Source organism: Ovis canadensis, chromosome 2 (assembly GCF_042477335.2).
Source record: "Ovis canadensis isolate MfBH-ARS-UI-01 breed Bighorn chromosome 2, ARS-UI_OviCan_v2, whole genome shotgun sequence".
Classification (NCBI taxonomy): domain Eukaryota; kingdom Metazoa; phylum Chordata; class Mammalia; order Artiodactyla; family Bovidae; genus Ovis; species Ovis canadensis.
In genome coordinates, this window is record NC_091246.1 from 250,079,115 (window position 1) to 250,100,654 (window position 21,540).

At 51.7% G+C, this 21,540-nt stretch overlaps 1 protein-coding gene and 1 long non-coding RNA gene across 3 annotated transcripts; both read right to left on the reverse strand.

Annotated features, from left to right (window-relative positions):
- Nucleotides 1-6,672: 6,672 nt before the first annotated feature.
- LOC138434428 (proproteinase E) lies at nucleotides 6,673-13,865 on the reverse strand. Of its 2 annotated transcripts, none has more exons than XR_011254782.1 (8): nucleotides 13,806-13,863; nucleotides 12,739-12,824; nucleotides 10,798-10,895; nucleotides 10,542-10,676; nucleotides 9,313-9,449; nucleotides 8,489-8,912; nucleotides 7,407-7,559; nucleotides 6,673-6,756 (listed from the first exon to the last, which is right to left on the reverse strand). XR_011254782.1 is itself a non-coding variant. In XM_069579104.1 (8 exons), exons 1-8 carry the CDS (start codon nucleotides 13,846-13,848, stop codon nucleotides 6,739-6,741), a joined length of 813 nt encoding a protein of 270 aa, XP_069435205.1. In that variant the 5' UTR covers nucleotides 13,849-13,865; the 3' UTR covers nucleotides 6,673-6,738. The 2 variants fall into 2 exon arrangements, 1 of the variants encoding a protein (XP_069435205.1); XM_069579104.1 differs by having other exon boundaries at nucleotides 8,770-8,912; nucleotides 13,806-13,865.
- A 1,227-nt stretch (nucleotides 13,866-15,092) lies between these two features.
- On the reverse strand, nucleotides 15,093-20,564 carry LOC138434432 (uncharacterized). The gene is made up of 3 exons (XR_011254783.1): nucleotides 20,321-20,564; nucleotides 18,856-19,073; nucleotides 15,093-16,717 (listed from the first exon to the last, which is right to left on the reverse strand). It is a non-coding gene; the product is annotated as an uncharacterized lncRNA (long non-coding RNA).
- Nucleotides 20,565-21,540: the final 976 nt, after the last annotated feature.

A 21,540-nucleotide genomic window follows, 5' to 3' on the forward strand; every position in this document is an offset into this window, starting at 1 on the left:
ATCTCTCCCCACCCTCCTGTTCACTCCATCAGTTGACACACTGATGTTCAGTCGCCAAGTCGTGTCCAACTCTTCGTGACCCCATAGACTGCAGCATGCCAGGCTTCCCTGTTCCTCACCATCTCCTAGAGTTTGCCCAAGTTCATGTCCATTAAATCGGTGATGCCATCCAACCATCTCATCCTCTGTTGCCCTCTTCTCCTTCTGCCCTCGATCATTCCCAGCATCAGGATCGTTTCAAATGAATCTGCTGTTCACATCAGGTGAGCTTCAACTTCAGCATCAGTCTTTCTAATGAGTATTCAGGATTGATTTCCTTTAAGATGGACTGGTTTGATCTCCTTGCTGTCCAAGGGATTCTCAAGAGTCTTCTCCAGCACTGTAATTCAAAACATCAATTCTTTGGCACTCTGCCTTCATTATGGTCCAGCTGTCACATCCATACATGACTATTGGAGAGACCATAGCCTTGACTATATGGACCTTTGTTGGCAAAAGGACGTCTTTGCTTTTTAACACACTGTCGAGGTCTGTCATAGCTTTCCTGCCAAGAAGCAGTCATCTTCTAACTTCATGGCCGCAGTCACCATCCACAGTGGTTCTAGAGCCCAGGAAGAGGAAATCTGTCACCGCTTCCTCCTTTTCCCCTTCTATTTGTCATGAAGTGATGGGACCAGTTGCCATAATCTTAGTTTTTTTAATATTGAGTTTTAAACCAGCTTTTTTCACTCTCCTCCTTCACCCTCATCAAGAGGCTGTTTAGTTCCTCTTCGCTTTCTGCCATTAGAGTGGTATCATCTGCATATCTGATGTTGTTGATATTTCTCCTGGCAATCTTGATTTCAGCTTGTAATTCATACAGCCCAGCGTTTTGCATGATATGTTCTGTGTATAAGCTAAATAAGCATGGTGCAATAAACAGCCTTGTATTCCTTTCTCGATCTTGAACAAGTCAGTTGTTCCATACAGGGCTCTAGCGGTTGCTTCTTGATCTGCATACAGGTTTCTCAGGAGACAGGTAAGATGGTCTGGCATTGCCATCTCTTTAAGAATTTTTCACAGTTTGTTATGATCCACACAGTCAGAGGCATTAGCCTAGTTAATGAAACAGCAGTAGATGTTTTTCTGGAATTCTCTTGCTTTGTGATCCAGTGGTTGTTGGCAATTTAATCCCTGGTTCTGCCTTTTCTAAACCCAGACTGAACATATGGATGTTCTCGGTTTACATAATGCTGATGCCTAGCTTGAAGGATTTGGAGCATAACCTTACTACCATGGGAGATGAGTGCAATTGTCTGGTGATTTGAGTAATCTTTAGTACTGCCCTTCTTGGGAACTGGGATGAGGATTGACCTTTTCCAGTTTTGTGGCCACTACTGGGTTTTCTAAATTTGCTGACATATTGAGCACAACAGTTTAATAGCATCATCTTTTAGAATTTTAAATAGCTCTGCTGGAATGTCATCACCTCCACTAGTTTTATTGTCAGCAGTGCTTCCTGAGGCTCACTTGACTTCACACTCCAGAATGTCTGTCCCTGGATAAGTGACCACAGCCTCATGGTTATCTGGGTCATTAAGATCTTTTTTGTTCAATTCTTCTGTGTATTCTTGCTCTCTTTTCTTGATGTCTTCTGCTCCTGTTACCCCTTCATGGGTCACTGTCTTGTCGTGGCGAAAGGGCTTGCATAACTCAGTGAAGCTATGAGCCATGCCATGTAGGGCCATGAGAGATGGACGGGTGATAGTGGAGGGTTCCGACGAAACGTGATCCACTGGAGGAGGGAGTGGCAAGTCACTCCAGTATGCTTGTGTGAGAACCTCCTGAACTGTATGAAAGGACGAAACGACAGGACACACTGACCTTGTTATTCCGTGCACCTGACAATCTCATCATCACACAAGCTCATCTTCGCCTCTTTTGCTGATCTCTGCTTGTGGTGCTTTCTTTGGAGATCTGCTCGTCCAGGTTCTAGCTCAAACGTAGCCTTCACTGCCCTGCCCTTCTTCTTCCTCTTATTTTTTTTTTTTTCTTCTCGACATGTGGGGTCTTAGTTCCCCAACCAGAGATCAAACCCATGCCCCATGCAGTGGAAGGGTGGAGCCCTAACGACTGGAATTCCCTGCCCTTCCAAAGGCACCCATCCAGTTCCTTTATAGCCTGACACCCTGTTTTCATTGTTGTTGTTTTGGTTTTATGCCTTTTTATTGATTCATAAACCAATATAATCAGTGCCGGGTCTTCACTGCTGTTTCCCGGCTGCTCTTCAGGTGCAGTGAGCAGGCTTCTCACTGCAGTGCTCCTCTTGTGGAGTTCATGCTCTAGAGCGCAGGCTCAGTAGTTCTGGAACTCTGGCTTAGTTGCCCCGATGCATATGGAATCTTCCCAGACCAGGGAGCAAACCTGTGTCCCCTGCATTGGCAGGTGGATTCTTAACCACTGGACCACTAGGGAAGCCCTGTTACCCTATTTTTATTACCTGTTCATTTTTCTACCTCCTCCACTAAAAGCAGGGTCCACAAGGCCAAGGACCTTGACTGTTCTCTCAGCATGCCTCCAGCACGTACCACTGAACATAGGCTGGCTAAACATTGACTGAATGAATCACTGCGTAACTGAATGGACAGAGAAGGCTTAGGTGGTTTTTTTTGTTTTGTGTTTTTTTTTTTAGGCTTAGGTTTTATGATCAAGCTAATCTGATAAAGGCCAGGGGGGACATTTAACAAAATTAGGTTGCTTTATTAACCTGATGCAGCAAGGGAGACAACACCCAGAGGAGCCAAACAAAGGAAGAGACCGGTTTATCATAGGATTAGGGAGAAGAGTGGAATTTCCGTGAAAATGAACTGAAGCCCTATTGACTCAGAGCAAACCTCATTGTGTGGAGAAGGGTTAACATTTGACTTGGGCTGAGAAGCAAATCCCTGGTCTTGTTTCCTTGGACAGCACAAAGTTAAGATCAATATAGACTATTGCATCCAGAAACCCCTTATCTGAAGCTCTGTACTGGGGTTGGTAATCCCAGCTGCTTCTCCGCGAAAAATCTGGCTTCAACCCTCGACACCAGAGAAGGATACTGTGTTCTCAAAGTTTCTGACCGTCTCTACTTTTAGAGAATAAGGTTTCTCAGCACCATCTCTGCTGGTAATTGGCAACAGAAGACTTGACAGCTTCATGTTTGATAGGAATGCCTTGCTGCCTCATCACTGGGATCTGAGGGCCGTCAAGTGCTCCAGGCTTCCCCCTGCAGGGTGACCCCAGCTCCCCCCGGCCCTGCACCCCCCTGGGCCTCCATTAGAACACCAGGCCAAGTCTCCACCCTGGCTTCCCGTCCAGACTATGGGCTGAGAGGGCCTGACCCAAGTTAGGTTCATTCTCCTCTGCCCGTGCCTGGCACAGAATACCAGTAGGCGCTCAGTCCATGCCCATCAAATCTAACTGTTGATCGGTTTTCTAAATGGGAAGAAAAAAGTGGATGAGGGGGGGAAAAAAGTGGAGGAAAGCATATCAAAATGATGGAAGCAGTTGTGAAAGAGAGATGGGAATATAGGTGATTTTTACAAATCTTTTCCAAAGTGGAAGTTTCTAAACCTGAGCCAGTATGAATATTCTGAAAAAGGAAAAGATAATGGAATTGTTGACTCTTAAGATTTAAAAAGTGAATTTTTTAAGCTGGTTTTTTTTTTCTTTTCAAATTAACAAAAACATTTTAGTTCGGTACAGTGGAAAGGTATAGTTAGCAGGATGTCCTAACTCCCTGTCGGTCACGTACCTGAGAAGGTTGTCATAGCCCTCAGCCTCCTCCTGAAGCTGGGTGGAGGGTCCTTGAGGGCCCATTGCCCAGCCACAGGATGGAATTTTACATGTTTGACTGCTTTTTGTCCTAAAACTATTTTTGGAAAATTGTCTGAGGGCCTGCCCTGACCCGCCGGGAAGAAGTAGATACGACGGTGGCCTGGGAACATTTGACACTTGCATATATCTCCGGCATTGTCTCCCATCCTCCCCACTCCCCTGGATTGTGGACATCTTTGAGTCCAAGGAGGGACTCAGTCCCTTCCTTGCCCTCACTCTGGCCTCACCAGACCAGTTCCTGAGCTTTTGTGGGAGATGGAGTGGGGATAGCGACTGGAGGAGAGGGTTTCAGGGGGAATGGTTGAGATTCCAGGGGTGGTTTTAGGAGAAAAATGTGGGGCAGTTATAATATGTGGAGCCAGTGGATGGGCAAAGAAAAACGAGAATGTGAAGAGTTACTGTTGATGCAATCACTTTGGAGAACAATTTGACGGACAGGGAAGCCTGGCGTGCTGCAGTCCATGGGGGGAGCAAAGAGTCGGATGCAACTGAGCGACTGCGCTGAACTGAGCTGAAAAGCTGAAAACGAGCACACTCTCCCGCTTCGCCATCCCATTTCTTGGAATATGCCCTAAGACCCCTCTCGTCCGTGCCTGGCGATATATCCAAGGATGTCCCCTGAAGCACTGTTTGAAATCAGGAGAAACTGGCCCCATTCTAAACGTCCATCGGGAGAGGGGAAGGATAAATATCTGCTGTTGTTGGGCAATAGCATGCTCTACAACAATGAACTGGAGAGAGAGGAACTAGCACAGAGTAGACCTCAAAACCACTGGGTGGAAATATTTAGTGAAGGAAGCAAGTTATGGAAAATCAATATGGCAAGATGCCATGCATGTATTTTTTTTAAACTAAAAAAAAAAGTAATATATGGTTTATGGATAGTTATATCTAAATATAACAACAAGGAGTGGAAGGATAAGGACCAAGCTCCATTTATCAGTCAGGAGAGGGGATAGGTTAGGTCCATGTCACTGTAACAAACACCCAAAATCTCAAGCAGCTTATAATATATACTTACAACAAGAGTATATTTCTTTTTTCTTTCTTTCTTTCTTTGTTTTTTGAGGGGCCGCACAGCTTGGCATGTAGGATCTTAGTTCCCCCACCAGGGATCACACCCCATGCCCCCTGCAGTAGAAACTGGGAGACTTGACCACAGGTCTACCAGGGACGTACCAAGAGTAAATTTCTTGCATTGGACTCCCCTGGTGGTTCAGATGGTAAAGAATCTGCCTGCAATGCAGAAGGCCTGGGTTCGATCCCTGGGTCTGGAGGATCCCTTGGAGAAGGGAAGAAGGAAAGAAGATCCCACTCCAGTATTCTTGCCTGGAGAATGCCATGGAGAGAGGAGCCTGGCAGGCGACAGTGCCTGGGGTCGCAGAGTTGGACGTGACTAAGCAGCTAACACTTACTACATGTCCATCAGGGGGCAGCGGAGAGGCTCTGTGCCACAAAGCTCTGCTAGCCCCAAGGGAAAACCAGTAATACTGGGTGGACAACCCCGCAAGTGTGAAGATGAAGACCCTTGGATAGAGTACAAAAGGGCCTCCACCTGAACTACAGTTATTATCTTAGAAAATGTGAAGCAAAAATGTGAAATTTGTTTATTGTGGAGAGAAGCTATGTGGGTGCTTTATATATTATTTGTCGGGAAGATCCCCTGGAGAAAGCAATGGCAACCCACTCCAGTACTCTTGCCTGGAAAATTCCATGGACTGAGGAGCCTGGCAGGCTACAGTTCATGGAGTCGCAAAAACTCGGACGTGACTGAGCGACTTGACCTTCGTCATGTTGTGTCTTTTAATTTTTAAACACTAGACGTGTACTTTTTTTTGTTTGATTTTTTTATCTTTTAGAAGTGTAATTTTTTAAGTGAAGGGGCAATGGAGCAATGTTAATATTGAGGGTTATATTTGTGTGTCCTTGTGGGAACCGTGTTTCAAGGTATTCAGGAGAAAGGAGTGAAAGAGTTAGGTTGTTTTTGCGTCCCCTGGATGTCAGCGGTGGCTCTCTGGGCCCTGACCTTCCACCTCGCATGTACATCTGTGTTTGCGTCCGCTCCCCACTGCAGCCAGAGCTCTCCCTGAGCTTGCCCAGCTCACCTCTGTTCCCTCAGCCCTGAACTTTCAACAGAGAAGGTGCCCGGTAAATGTTTACTGAATGACTCTGATATGCTCTGCTCATTTCTTTGTAAATATTGAGCCATTTCAGGCAGGAAGTGTGTTGTCTTCTCCCTGTGGGCATCCGCAGGTTGAAGGAATGAATGCTTGTTGAATGAATGAAAGACTGCAGTCCTTCTTCCCCAGCCCATCAGTGGGAGCAGAAAATACACAGCCCGTGCCCCCTCCACCATGAGCTTCCCAAGGGGCTGCTGAGGATGGTGCATCTGCAGCCTCTACCGCGCTTTTAGGCCTGTGCTGAAAAGCCAATCATCGCGCAGGTGGCTGTGCAAGGCATCCAGCTTCCCAGAACTCACTCCGTTTGTTTTTGTTTATTTTTCTGTCACGCCTCTTAGTTCCCTGACCAGGGATTGAACCCGTGCTCCCTGCTGTGGAAGCACAAAGTCTCAACCACTGGACCACCAAGGAAGTCCTTCACCTGGTTTTAAACAAAAAGTCCTTTCCTATCCCCTCACTCCCAGGCAAACTGGCGTGCTCGGTCACTTGACAACAGCTTCCTTCTATCTGAGCCTCATTTTTTCTCTCATTCTAATAGGAGAGAGTTGGGTCTCATTTCTACATACAACATCTAAAATTCTAGAAATGGGCTGGAAAGAGAGGTGAGTCAAAGAAGAAAGAAAGACTCAAGCTGGAATTTTCTGAGAGATCTTTTATTTTTTATAAAGAGTGTGGATGGGCACTGCCACCTTGGCCTTGGTTCTTAGTTGCTTGCAATGGTCTGAAAAAAAAAAAAGAGGGAGTAAAACCAGAATGGTCTAGTCAGGAGCACAGCTTCTAATGCCATATGGAACTGAGTTCAAGTCCCAGCCATGTCACTCATTAACTGCGTGACCCTGGGAGAGTGACTTGACCTCTCTAGCCTCAATTTTCTCATCTGTATAATGGGAGTGATCATAATACTTCATGTGGATTTTAAACACATAGGTGTCATCACGGTGCCTGGCATATGTTTAAGAGTCCATAGATGGTGACTAATGCTCTTGTCATGAACAACATTAATCCTCCCTGATCACTCATTCCCAGGTGAAGCTGGCACGGTCACTGGGGCCTGAGCTTCACCTATCACAGTGTCCATCCCATTTCATCAGTTTGCTCATCTCGTCATCTGTTCCCCACAAGCCGCACATCACTCTATCCTCCATGACAAGAAAAGACCTGGACCAGAGGAGGCATTTCCTAAACACTTGTTGAAATAAGGAAGTTCAGTAGTGTTCAGAACTCTACCCAGAAGCCCTTGAGGCTGCAGAAAACATCTTCAAGCCCCTCTGGAAGGTCCCCAAGCCCCACCCCCAACTGCCGATCTGGGATCAGGATCTGCTGTTCTCACCCAGCCCCCAGAGCCCTCTCCGCTCACCCTGCCCCGCTCACCTCATCAATCCAGTCAATGAAGGCTGAGACTCGCGTGAACACTGTGGGCTTCTTGATGGTGTTGCAGCCAAAGGCAGAAACGAAGCTGGTCACGCCGTGGACCTGCCAGGAGCCGTCTGCTGCTGGGCAGTTGAGGGGTCCTCCAGAGTCACCCTGGTACGGTGAGAGAGCCGTAGGGGCTGAGCCTCGTGTGAGCTCCAAGGATTGGTTCTGACTTTGGGGGGCTCGAGAAAGCCTTATATGGCCTGACTTCTCCGGGCCTCAGTTTGCCCCTTTGTGATGGGTGCGTGCGTGCGCGCTAAGTTGCTTCAGTCGTGTCCGACTCTTCGTAATGCTGCGGACTGTAGCCCACCAGGCTCCTCTGTCCAAGGGATTCTCCAGGCAAGAGTACTGGAGTGGGTTGCCATTTCCTTCTCCAGGGGAACTTCCTGACCCAGGGATCCAACCTCTCTTTATGCCTCCTTTGTGCCTCTCTTTATGTCTCCTGCATTGGTAGGTGGGTTCTTTACCGCTAGCACCGCCTGGGAAGCCCTTTGTGATGGGGAATGATACCTATTATGCCTATCTTATAAGATATTGTGACAGTTAAATGAGATAAGCCTACAGTCTTAGCACAATGCCTGGTAGAGAGGAAGCAAGCTAATAGTAGTTCTGATTGTTATTCCCACAGTTAGTTATTATTATTCATATTCACTTATAGTACAATGAGAGTATTGCTTAATTATGACTTCAGGACCCCAGAGCTGAAGGTGACTTTAGAGATCTCGATGCCTCTTTTCCTCGGTGTGAAGTGAAGTGAAAGTCTCTCAGTGGTGTCCAACTCTTTGCAACCCCATGGACTGTGCAGTCCATGGAATTCTCCAGGCCAGAATACTGGAGTGGGGAGCCTTTCCCTTCTCCAGGGAAATCTTCCCAACCCAGGGATTGAACCCAAGTCTCCTGCATTGCAGGCAGATTTTTTACCAGCTGAGCTACAAGGGAAGCCCAAGAATACTGGAGTGGGTAGCCTACCCCTTCTCCAGCAGACCTTTCCGACCCAGGAATCGAACTGGGGTCTCCTGCCTCGCAGGGGGATTCTTTACCAGCTGAGCTCTCAGGGAAGCCCCGTTCCCTGGTGCACTGACGGGGACTCCCGAGGACCAGGAAGGCGCAGTGATTTGCTCCGGATCAAGTCAGTGTGGCAGACCAGGGCTGTGTGTCCGGGCTGCGCTGACTTCCTCCAAATTCCGCCCGGCCTGGAGGCTGAATGGGCAAGATTCCTCCTCCGGCTCCCAGGCAGAGGGGCCCCAGGCCCTGCACACCCAGCAGAGGGGCTGCAGCCCTGCACCGCCGCGGGCGCGGGCGGGGGTGAGAGCTGACTCACGTTGCAGCCGGAGCGGATGTCCCCGCCGGCGCACACCATGGTTTTCTTCACAGTGAAGCCCCACCAGTCCCACTGGGAGCAGTGCTCATAGTCCACCACGGGCAGCAGCGCCTCCTGCAGCTTGTCTGGGAGCGGCCCGCCAGCTGTGCAGACAGAGAGCAGGGAGGGCGGGGTTGGGGTGGGGGGTTGCTGTGAGGGTGCTGAGCCTGGGCCAGGGTCTGAGTCAGAGCTGGGAGCCCCAGGATGGTGTGGGGATTACGAGGAAAGCCTGCTCCTCCAGTGTGAGGTGAAGTCTCCTCCCACCAGGTCGTGTGGTCCTGCCTGCTCTGTCTATCAGAACATCCCGGCAACGGGCAGAGAGGAGAGACCAAACACTGCCCCGCTGCACACACTCGTGCTTGGGAGGGTGAGGGGAGAAGGCGGCCGCTGGAGGAGGAACGCAAGAAAGTGCTAGGCTGCGCTGGGTGCTGCCCTCAGCCCTCGCCCCGGGCTCTGTCTTCCTGCCCACCGTCCCTTCGGCCAGTTGGAGGACTCAGCACGCACTGTAGAGACGGCCCCAGCCGCTGATGTAGCAGGGGGCTTCATTGGGCAGGATGTCGCCGGCGGGAGGGAGGCTGGCGAGCTGGACCTTGTCTCCCAGCTGGGCGCTGCGCGAGAGCTTGACGAGGGCGATGTCGTTCCTGGGGAGGAGGGAAGAGTCACCGGGAGGAGCCTGGTCCTCCAGCCAGACTAAGCTCCAGCCCCAGTTTTGCTCAGGATATTTCACCTCCGGGATGCCCCCGCCGCTCCCCTCTGGATCCCATGCATTCTTACTGCTGAGCAACTTCTGGAAGCCCCACCCCCACCCCCTCCAGCCCACAATGACCCTTGGCCTCGGTAACTGTGCTCGACTTTTACACCAGGGGTTTGTACGCTTCATCCGTGTCAGAATCAGAGGAGGGCTTCTTAATAAAAGGATGCCGGAGCCCGTTCTGGAGTTTTGGATGCAGTGGGTTTGGGAGGCCCCGAGGATTGGCCTTCCTAGTGAGTTCCCAGGTGCTGCTGCTGGCCTGGGGACCACACTTGGAGAACCAGCGCTCTCTTCATCTTCCTGCTTGTCACTCAGATCATCACATCTGGGTCTGACTTTCTCTCCGCCCACCCCAGGAGCCCCATGGAGATGGGTCCGGGTCTTGATCATCACGGTCCCCCACTCCTGCACTCGCAGGGGTTCTGCACCCCACTTTGGTCCTCTCCCGAGAAAAATGCTGAGCGAAGCCGCCCAGACACACAATTCTGCATATGCTTGAGAGGCTTAAGAAGCCTACTCTGTGTCCTCACCCAGTGATGGCCTTCTTGACCTTCAGGAAGGTCACCCTTGACACGTGGTCAAACTCAGGCCCAGAGAAAGTCGATGACTTGCCCAAGCCACACAGCGACTCAGTGCTGGAGCCTGACTCTCAGCCCAGTGCTCCTCCCTTGAGCCACAGTGCCGGGAACCCAGGAGGCTCTGGAGGAGTGTCCATTGAATGGAGGAACCTTTGGATTTGGGGTTCCTAAGTCACTCCTCTTCTGAAGCCACAGAGCCAAGTGGCCTCGGGGGAGTTCCTGCCCCTGCCTGGGCCCTGCTGTCTCCTCTGTAGGGAGAGAGGTTTGGGGTGGGTGATCCCCAGAGGCTCTCCTGGCCCCGACCTTCAGGTCCATTGCCCCTGGGAGTCTTCTCCGCATCAGTGTCCGGTCCTAGAGGGGCCCGCAGAGGAGCCCCTGGGTGTCCGGCTTGAGAGATCACTCACCCGCAGGCCACGCAGTTGGAGTTCCAGAGAGGGTGCACGAAGAGGTCCCCGGCGTTGATGGGGATCACCTGTTCAGAGCCCTCCAGCTCAGAGCGGTCATACTCGCCCAGCACCACCTGATAGGTCCGGGAGGTCCTGCCGATGGAGGTGACATTAGCCCAGGCCTGAGCGGCCTCCTCCGTCCCCTCCCACCGTCCTCCATGGCCCCAGCCCTCCTGGGTCTCACGCAGGGACAGGGGCAAGCGAGAGAACTCACGAGATGCAGTGGCCCGCGGTTACGACCCAGTCAGCGGCAATGAGGCTGCCGCCGCAGGTGTGATAAAATGCTCCATCCTTTTCATACTGCAGGGAGACCTGGTGGCAAGGGAGGGGGGCTTCTGAGTGGTCTGGGCCCCACAAGGGGGGTTGCTACCCATGGCTGTATAGGTTGTGCCCTGCACAACTCTAGAGGGCAGTAGTCACAGAGAATGGCATCCTCTGGAAAGGGGATGCCCATCCCACACACAACTGTACCTTCCACAGCTGCTTTCAAGCTACAACGGTGGAATTAAGTCACTGCAATGGAAACCACAGGGCCGACAGAGGCTAAAATGTTTCCTCTCTCCGCCTTTGCAGAACAAGCCAGAGGACACCTGATACAGGCCAATGACACCCCACAGAACTTTCTGCAATGATGGAAATGTTTGGTAGGATTCAGCCTGGTAGCCACTGGCCACGTGTGGTTATTGAGAATTTAAACTGTGGCTAGTGGACTTCCCTGGTGGTGCAGTGAATAAGAATCCGCCTGCCAATGCAGGGGACACAGGTTTGATCCCTGGTCCAGGAAGATTCCACATGCCTTGGAGCAACTAAAGCCACACAATTACTAAGCCTGCGCTCTGGAGCTCTTGAGTCACAACTATTGAACCTACATGCTGCAACAAACCCGGGCACCCTAGACCTTGTGCTCTGCAACGGAAGATGCCACCACGATAAGAAGCCCATGCATAGCAGTGAAGAGTAGTCCTTACTAGCCGCAACTCAAGAAAGCCTGCGTGCAGCAGCAAAGACCCAGCGCAATCAATCAATCCATAAAATGTGGTCAGCACTGAGCGACTGAATTTCTAATATGACTTAATTTTAATGAATTTAAGTTTAGGCCTATACAGGAAAAGAGTCTATAAAAAAGAGTGGACATGTTTCTGTATAACTGATTCACTCTCTGTATACCTGAAACTAACACCACTTTGTAAATCAACTACACTCCAATAAAAATTAAAATAAATACATAAATTTAAATAGCCACGCGTGACAAGTGGCCACTGTGTTACTGCCGTGAGCCTAGTCCTCTCTGCCTCCTTCCTCTGACCTCCACAAATGCCCTTCATCCCTTTATTGCTCTCAGACTTTATAGCCCTATTGTATAATGTGTATCCAGAGAAGGCAATGGCACCCCACTCCAGTACTCCTGCCTGGAAAATCCCATGGACGGAGGAGCCTGGTGGGCTGCAGTCCATGGGGTCGCTAAGAGTCGGGCACGACTGAGCGCCTTTACTTTCACTTTTCACTTTCATGCACTGGAGAAGGAAATGGCAACCCACTCCAGTGTTCTTGCCTGGAGAATCCCAGGGATGGGGGAGCCTGGTGTGCTGCCGTCTATGGGGTTGTGCAGAGTCAGACACGACTGAAATGACTTAGCAACAGCATAATGTGTATCGGGGAAAAAAATGTATAATTAGCTCATCAAACCCATGATTTCTTGACCAGTATTGCTAAAATGAGGCTGACGTAGGCATTTCAGTTTTTAACAGTGAATCAGTGTAAAGAAAATAGTGGCAGGCCTTCCTTGGCAGTCCAGGGGTTAAGACTCTGTGCTTCCAATGCAGGGAACGAGGCTTCGGACCCTGGCCTGGGAAATAAGACCTCACATCCCTCCGTAAACATAGCGCTGAACTTCCACCATTAACGCACTGACCCTTGGGTTAAACATTTCTCTTCCCCCAGAGTCTACTGTTAACGTACAAACAGCCCAGTGAGAATTACAGGTTAAATGGGCAAAGCTTCTGTATGAAGGCAAGTATCCAAGGGTTCCCTGGCCTTTGGGAAACTGAAGTGGATACCGGAAGCAATGCAGTGGGGTCCAGACTGGGTGCCCTGCGATCAGAGCATGGGGCGGAGAGCCTACGGTGGGAAATAGCGCAGCTGGTATTGCTCTTACCTGCCAGGGCCAGCTGTAGGGGACCGCGTCCTCACCATTGACAACTCTGGAGGAGGGGTGGGAGAAAGGCTGGCTGAAGCCCGAGGCTAGAGGAGACAGGAGAAGGGTCAATCAGTCCCAAGGTTCCCCAAAGCAAAGAGGAGGTCTGGGCCCCAGACAGGCTGTGATGTCCCACACAACTCCTTCCCGTCTCTGACCCCAGTAGCCGCGTATCAACAGTGAGCATTTGGGCAAGAGCAGGGATTTCTGGAGTCCTGGGAGTCCGGGATGGAGATGAACACGCGGCTTCCTTTCAGGGCAGGAGTAAACCTGATGCACTTAGAACAGCGCCTGGTACCCAGAGGGGGCTTGAGGAGCGATAGCTATCGCCATGAAGAGGAGCCGCTTTGGAGTGAGGCTGTCTGGATTCAAAGTGCAGCTCTGCCCCTGGTTCTAGGATGGGCCACTTTACTTCTCTGAGGGTCAGTTTCTCTATCTGCAAAATGGGAATAATAATAGTATAGACCTCATGGGGCTGCTGTGAGGATTACAGACGATAATACAAGAAAAAACCCCAAGCCTTCTGCCTGGAATATAGCAGGCATTCAGTAAGCATGACCTGTTACCATCCATTACTGCTAGTCAAGGGAGGCTGCTTGGAGAGGGCGGCCCTGAGCTGCACTGTAATACGGCAGAGGCACCAGGAAAAGGCTAGATCACAGGATATGGAATGCAGTAAGGGGAGTGTGAGGGGAGAGTTGGAGGGTTAAGCAGAGGAACAGAAATTCCAAACCCAAGCAGTCTAACCACAGAGCCCAGACTCTAACATTAGACTTTGTTTACCACCGTTTCTGTCAAGGACTCCCACCCAGGGGTTTGGGTCTCCCAGTCCTCCTCCTGAGCTGGTCCATCACCCACAGCTTCCCCTCGATTCTCTTGCTCCAGCACCGAGCTGAAAACCTCCACCGCCATCCTCAGCTCCAAGCTGAGCCCTCTCCTATGAAACCAGGCATTGCGTTCGAGAGACTCAGGGTGGGTGGTAGATTTCAAGGGATCCTGGCCCAGGGCAGCACAGGCTGGAGTCTTACCAAGGGCCACAAATAGGAGAAAACTCAGCAGCTGGATCATCATGAGCTTTGAGACGATAAGAAAGGGATTCATAGCCCAAGGCTTTAATATAGGGCAGAAGATGGGCGGGGGCACCCCCCTGGGCCCCATTCCCGGAACAGGTGGTGGAGCACCAGGTCTCCCATAGTCCAAGGCCACATCCCCACCCACCGCAGATGGGGCGGTGACCGCCAACAACAGGGTCCCGAGTGTGCTCTCCAAAGTGAGGCTGCACAGGTGGCCCGGAATGGCAAGCCGATAACAGGGGAGGGGGAAGGAAAGTTCACGTCAGAGTAAGACAGCCTCTTCCAGGAGCAAACAGGGGCTCTGGGACAGCTCACACCTGTGTTCAAATCCTGGCTTTGCCACTCCCAAGCTCTGCGTCCTTGGGCACATGGCTTACCCTCTCTGAGCTTCAGGTTTCTCATCTCTAATATGGGATTAATATTACTCTCCACCTCAATTAAAAATAAGTTTTTGTTGAGCATTCTCTCCATATCAGGATGTTCTTGGGGATGCAGCCTTGAACAAGAACGGTCCCAGCTTTCTTGGGGCTGCTTTAGTCTACTAGGGGATTTGGACGATGTCAGTTGCTCAGTCGTGTCCGACTCTGCGACATGTAGCCTGCCAGGCTCCTCTGTCCATGGAATTCTCCAGGCAAGTCTGCTTACTAGGGAAGACAATGACAAATCAGCAAAAATAAAGAAAGGCTATTTCTGTTTGTGCTGGAAGATGCTATGAAAAGAATAAGATGTAGGGGACTGAGGTGGGGATGGGAGTGACTCATTTAGGTGGGGGGCCAGAGAGAGTGACATCTGGGCTGAAGAGATAGTGTTTGATTTAAGTCCTAAAGGGCGAGTAAGCCAGCCATGGGTAGCCCTGAAGGAAAAGCTCCCCAAGCGGGGAAGGACAAGTGCAGAGGTCTGGAGGCTTGTCCAAGGACAGGAGGTCAGTGAGGCTGAAGCATCAAAGCCTAAAGCTGATTTCACACCTGATCCAGCAATTCCACTCCTCTAGCCTCTCAAAAAAATCACGCACATGTGCCCCAGGAGGCATGCCCCAAGAATGTCCCTGGCATCCCTGTCCACTTTCCTCAATAATGAAAGCCTAGGAACAACAGAAATGCCCATGAAGGCAAGTGGATGAATATGTGTAGTCTGTGTATACAATGGAATATTAAGCAGCAGTCAGAAAGAATGAATCAGCATGACATGCCACACTGCAGACAATCTCTAGGAATATAAAGCAAGAAGGAAAAGAAGGCCCCAGAAGATGAAATATTGTTTAATACTCTTTTTGGAGAATTAAAAACTACTGAAATTTAAACATATACCTTTTAAAAAATATAGATAAGTGAATAAAATTGCATAAAAAGGCAAGCAAAGGCGCAATGAACCTAGGGTTAGGAATTATGTTCATTTCAAGTCTGGGGTGAAGGCGAAGAGGATAGGTCAGATGTTTTGAGAGCTTCCAGGCTTAGCAGCAGCAGCAGCAGCAGCAGCTTTGTTTTGGTAGTTTTTGTTTTAGTTTTAGATTTTTGTTGAAGATTAATTTACATATAATAAAATTCACCGGTTTTAATTGTAAAATTTAATTTTTGACAAACACACACACAGGCAGGTAACCACCGCCACCATCATGACATGGAACATTTTCATTACCCAGCTAGAGAGCCCACACACCTAACGAAAGATCTTGCATGACACGTTGAAGATGGTGTGTTCTGCCACTGAGAAAGAAAGAAACTGAAGCACTCTGTTGTGTCTGACTGTTTATGACCCCATGGACTGTAGCCCACCAGACTCCACTGTCCATGGAATTTTCCAGGCAAGGATACTGGAGTGACCCAGTGATCGAACCTGGGTCTCCTGCACTGCAGGCAGCCTCTTAACTGTCTAAGCCACCACAGAAGCCCTAGGCAAAAAAATAAATACACACACACACAAAAAGAAATTTTCCTCCCACCTAGTCACTTTCTGTCCCCTGCCCCTACCCTCCCACCTCCACACCTGGCCCCCCTGGCAACCTGGGATCTGCTTTCTGTCTCTTTAGTCTGGCCTTTTCTAGAACCTTTACATATAAATGGAAGCATATAGTATTTATCTTATGTGTCTGGGCATCTTTCGGTTAGCATAATGCTTCTGTGAGTCACATGCGTCGTTGCGTTAGATGTGGTTTTGTAAGCGGCAACTATCTTATTTAAAACAACTATGTGTCTAATAAATAAAAGTGGCCCATGAGTGGACTAACGCTATTTGATTAACCTAATTCTGTTTCCAGAAACCCAGATTTAGAGAGAGAGAAAAAGAGAAAGAGAGAAAAAGAGGTGGTTGAAGGCTAGACCCCATGAGGTTGCAGGTCAGGCTGATAATGAGTTGGGTCTTTAATTCCAAGCATAGGGAGAAAGCCTCAGGGGCAGGAGTGGTGATTAAGTAGGAGAAGGACCTGGGATCTCACTTACACTTTCAAAAAATTTCTTTCCTGGGTACTGTATGAAGGCTTGTGGGGTGAGAGTGAAGGGAACCAGCTGGAGCTATTTCAGTTTCTTGGGCGAAGTTGGGGTATGGGAGGTGGGGTTGGGGTGGTAGAGACGGAGATGGAGAGATTTGGGTGGGATCAGGAAGTATTTTGGAGACAGAGCGATATCTGAGACCATTTCAGTGACGTGTGAAGCACAGAAAGTGAAAGCGTTAGCTGCTCGGTCATGTCTGACCCTTTATGTCTGACCCCGTGGACTGTAGCCCGCCAGGCTGCTCCGTCAATGGGATTCTCCAGGCAAGAATACTGGAGTGGATAGCCATTCCCTTCTCCAGGGGATCTTCCCGACCCAGGGATGGAGCCTGGGTCTCCTGCATGCAGGCAGAGTCTTTACCATCTGAGCCGCCAGGGAAGCCTGTGAAGCAGAGAGGCTGGCACTAAATCTGTGAACTCAGTTCACATTATTCTAATTGTAGAAAAGACTTGGCACATCCGCGTTGGCTGCTGGAAACAGCCTCCCAGCCCAGGGCCGACATTTCGCAGGGTCTCAATGCATGTTTGCAGAATAAGGCAAAGGAGCTCTGCAGACTTGACTGAGCAACACTCTCCTGTCCTCCACACCCAGCACTCCAAGGACGGCCAGATTCCTTCCTGCTGGTGTCATGGATCATGGAGAGCCATTCTTTGGGGGCTGCTACATTTCGGAAGCATGGGAGGAGGGCAACGTTTAGCTGCTTTAAACGGATCCCTCGTGATGGAATGCCAGGCATCAGCAGGCAGGGTTTCTTTCAAGGGTGCAACCCCTCCAAGCAGCCCCTACAGTGACGTCTGTGACGCCAACAGCCTGGGCCTGTGGCGAGTGTGTGGACAACAACAGAAGCAGCTGTGAAAATCCTTCAGAGCGTGATAAAAATAGCCGCGCCCTCCCTCCCCCTGTTCCCTGTGGGCCCGGGCATGCTTGTTTGCTCAGCTTTGAAGCTCACAGCCATTTCCCAGACCCTGAGCAGAGGAAGAAAGGGGGAGAAACTGAAGACATGCCCAGGGAGGAAGAAGGGCAGGTCAGAGCTTCCCGGATCCCACCATAGAGGGTCTGAAACAGACACAGCCTCAAAGATGATCTAATCCGTCTCTTCTGACAGATGGAAAAGGAAGACCCAGGGAACAGCAAGGACTGGCTCAGCACCCCTCTGCAGGGTCACTGCCTGCTCCCCGCAGGGTCACACGATAAGCCACCCCAGCCTTTATCTGGGTGGCCTTGAGTGGGTCCCAGCCTCTCTGCTGGTTCTGCAGGTGGCTGTGTGTCCACCCTGGCCCTCTGCTCTGTCCCGAGGGAGATGGACCCTCCAGGACCGCCCCATCACTAACCCTGTCGGGTCACCTTAGCCTCAAGGCCTAGCAGACACGCTGCCAGGGTGCTGCTGACTAATCCTCTGGAGTTTTCTGGCCTGGGAGCAGCTGGAGCTTTTCCCCTGGGAAGAGGGAGCTGGCAGGGAGGCTGCAGGGACCCAGGTCCACAGCAGGGCTCAGCCTAAAGCCGAGCAAGCGGCGTCCTGAACAGGAGGCACAGAGCGAACAGAGAATTCGGAGGTGTGTCTGGAGAGGGTACGAGGGGGTTGGGGGGCCTTTTCTTAGCAGCAGGGGGAGGTGTTTTCATTATTTCTAGTTTCCTACCAGGTGGGAAACTTCAGGAGGGCACAACTTTCTGATTTATCTTTGAATTCCCAGTGCCAGGAGGAGCCTGGCACGTGTACTCAAGGAAATGCACAATACGTTAAAAGAGGGAACGAAAGAATGAATGAAGCTGAAGATGCTTCAACGCCTGCTGACTCTTCCTCCCCTGACTCTCAGGAGGGGCGCCGCTGGAGGCCGGCCCCTCTGAGCGTGGTCCCATGAATGGTGGTTCTGAGGGCAGTGTTCGGAGGATGCTCATCTATGTCCTGTGGCAAACAAGCCATGAGAGAGAATGGAGCCCCTGCTGTGTTCTCTGCTGGGAGCTCAGCTCCCACCCAGAACCCTGTGGGCACCCAGTAAAGAATCAGAGGGTCAGTGGGACTGGGAAATGGGAGATTAAACAAAGTCCACAGGGATCTCTCCTGTAGGACTTCTTGGAATCTGGAAGGTGCCAATGTTCATGGGGAGTCAGACACAGGTGATCTTAATCCCAGACTCTGACGCCTCGTTGCCCAGCATCCCTCTCGGGTGGGATGGCTCAGCCTCTGAGATCAGGCAGGGGCCCTGTTGGCCCTGCAACGGCACCAAAAAGCCGCTGAGGGGACCCACGGCTGGGCTGCCACGCAGATGGCTCTTGCCCCGAGGAAGTCGCTGTCTCAGCTGGGACCCGGGGAGGTTGCTGGACAGTGGCACTGAGGAGGGGTGCGGGCCCGGGGCCTGTCTTCCTGGGGCCAACCCCTCACCACCCGCTCTGGGGGATGGTGCTGACCCAGGGGCTGGAGGTAGGCAGTCCCCTCCCTCCCCACTCTCATTCCACTGCCCTCCTGGCACGTACACATCCACAAATATTTGTCAAACACCCACTAGATTCCAGGCACTGACCCGTCACCAGGGATGCTCCTGCCAAGGAGACACAGCCGCCTGAGCCCGCAGCCAGCAGGCGGGGTGCAGCAGCAAGAACCGGGTGTCAGCCGTTCTTCTGGACCGTCTCTGCTCCTCGCCCGGCTGCATCCTGCGCCGCGGGCCAGCCTGCTGGAAGCATCCGTGGGCTCCCTGGTCCTCTGGGTTTGGTTCAGTCAGTGGAGGGTCCCAGCAGGAACCTGGGGGACGGGAAGATGGAGCGGTTGGGGCGTCTGTTCCAGGGCCTGCGTCCCTCCATCAGAGGCCGTGGCGCCTGTCGGGGGCCGTCTCCCTTCCCCACAGCTCCTTCCTCAGGGCCCCACTGACTGCCTTCTCCCTCTGCCCCTCCAGGCCTGGGGGTGGTCTCGGCTCCCCAGATGCATGCCTTGAAATGCCCCCACCATGCCTTGTTAGTTTCTCCAACCCCACCTGCACTTTTTTTAAATATCCCTCAGTTACCTCCTGGGCTTGACGCCTGTTCCCTTCCTGGACACTGACCTGGGATACACTTTTGTTTGAATATAGCAGAGAACCCAAATAATGGTGCATGAATAAGAGGGAAACATATTTTCCTCTAACCTCAAAGTCTGGGCTTCCCAGGTGGCTCCGTGGTAAAGAACCAGCCGGCCAAAGCAGAAGATGTGAGTTCGATCCCTGGGTCAAGAGGACCCCGTGGAGGAGGAAATGGCAACACACTCCAATATTCTCACCTGGGAAACACCAGGGACAGAGGGCCCTGGCGGGCTACAGCCCATGGTGCCGCAAAGAATCGGATACGACTTTGCAACTGAGCACGTGTGCATGCGGCTTCAGAGCCCCAGGCTGGCGTTGCGGTGTTGCTCTGGGAAGCCATTCGCTCTTTCTGTTTCTCAGTCCATCGCTAGGAATGCGCCTCATCTTCAAGGCATGGGTTCTGTTGTGTATTCCCCCCTCCGAATTCCCTGGTAACTCAGAAAGTAACCATATTTGGGCATTAGGGTCATTGCAGATGTAATTAGTTAAGATGAGGTCATTTGGGTGGGCCCTAATCTAATATGACTTGGATCTTTATAAAGAGCTGAAATTTAGACACAGAGAGACCCACACAGAAGAAAAACAGCCCCCTACAAGCCAGGTTTTCACGACCTGGAAAAACCCTCAGAAGGAACTTACCTTCCTGACCCCTTGATTTTAGACTTCTAGCCTCTAGACCCTTGAGAGAATACATTTCTGGTGTTTAAATGACCCAGTTTGTGGCCCCAGGAGACTAACACAGCCTGCAATGGCCTCTGCACCATACCACATTCCAGACGGAGAGAAAGGAAGGGGCAAGCTGACACGTTACTCCAGCACCCAAGCGGGAATTTGTGTCCGTCTCCTCTGACCGTGCTCGGAAACCAGCCCGTGGTCCCCCGCTAGCTGCCTGGGGGACTGGGAAACGTCCTGGCACAGGGGAAATGCCTCTTACCGGGGAAGAAAGGGAGAAGAGATACGGGGGGCAGCTGCAGGTTCCTGGCACCGAGTACCACGAATGCTTTCAGAAGCAGCAGCAGGAAACCCTGCCTAAGACAAACAGTTAGGAACTCTACCATCTCTCAGGACTTGGCTTCAAGTCTGCGAGGGGGTAGCGTGGGGGAGGTCCACCCAGGTTTGGGGTCCATCCTCTGCTGCTCCCAGGGCTCGGCCCTACACAGGCGCTGGTTTCCTCCTCTGGCTGGAAAGTCGGACGGCTGCTGCGGGTGTCAGTTCAGTCCGGGTCAAACCAGGAAACAGGAATCTCAAGTATCTGGAGCGAAGGGAACTGGTTGCGCGGGTGAGGGGAGTGCTGAGAAGACAACAGGGCTTAGAGCAAGGTCACGACTACCTTCCAGGATTGGGGACGGAGGAGTGGGGTGAGCTGGCTTGCTCAGCAGGGGCGGGTCCAGTGGGGGCCATGGAGCACGTGCCGTGGAGAAAGACCCTGGGTTTTCCCTTCTTCCCTGCCTCCCACTGGCTGAACCCGGCTGGGTGCCTGGGAAGTCAAGCCCGCAGGAGTCAGTCCCCCAGTCCCGGGCCCAACCCTGATCCAGGCAGGAATCAGCCTGAGTCTGGAGGCTTTGTGGGAGGGAATGGGAAGGGAGGGGATAGATGGGACTGGAGACCTCTGTGGGCAGGTGCCCTAGAGCCATGGGGCCCTTTCAAGGGTCTCTAACAGGAGAATAACATGGGAGTCCCCTGCGTCCAGTGGTCAGCACTTGGCACTCTCACTGCAGGGGCCCGGGTTCGATCCCTGGTCTGGGGAATTAGGATTCTGCGAGCCATGTGAAGCGCCCAAAAAAATCCCAAGGGAACAACACGATCCAACATGTTTTTAGACTCTGTCTCTGACTGCTGAGTAAAGAGGAGCAAGAATACCGTCGGGCAGATAGCTGGGGTTCCATAGAGGTTGTCCGGGTAGCCAGGGTGAGGGCAGAGAGAAGCAGGTGGGCAGAGGACAAAGGTGAGCGCTCAAGAGAGGCAAAGCCTGGAACTGACAGGGGCGTCACAGGGACGGGCACAGACATGCCAGGCCAGCCCAGCTCTGCGCCCCAGGTACACAGCCACTCCACGGGGCCTGCACACAGCAGGCACTCACTCTGCGCCACTCGTGGGTATACACACAGGCAGCCACACACACACTCAGCTGCGCTGGACCCACTGCGGCTCGTC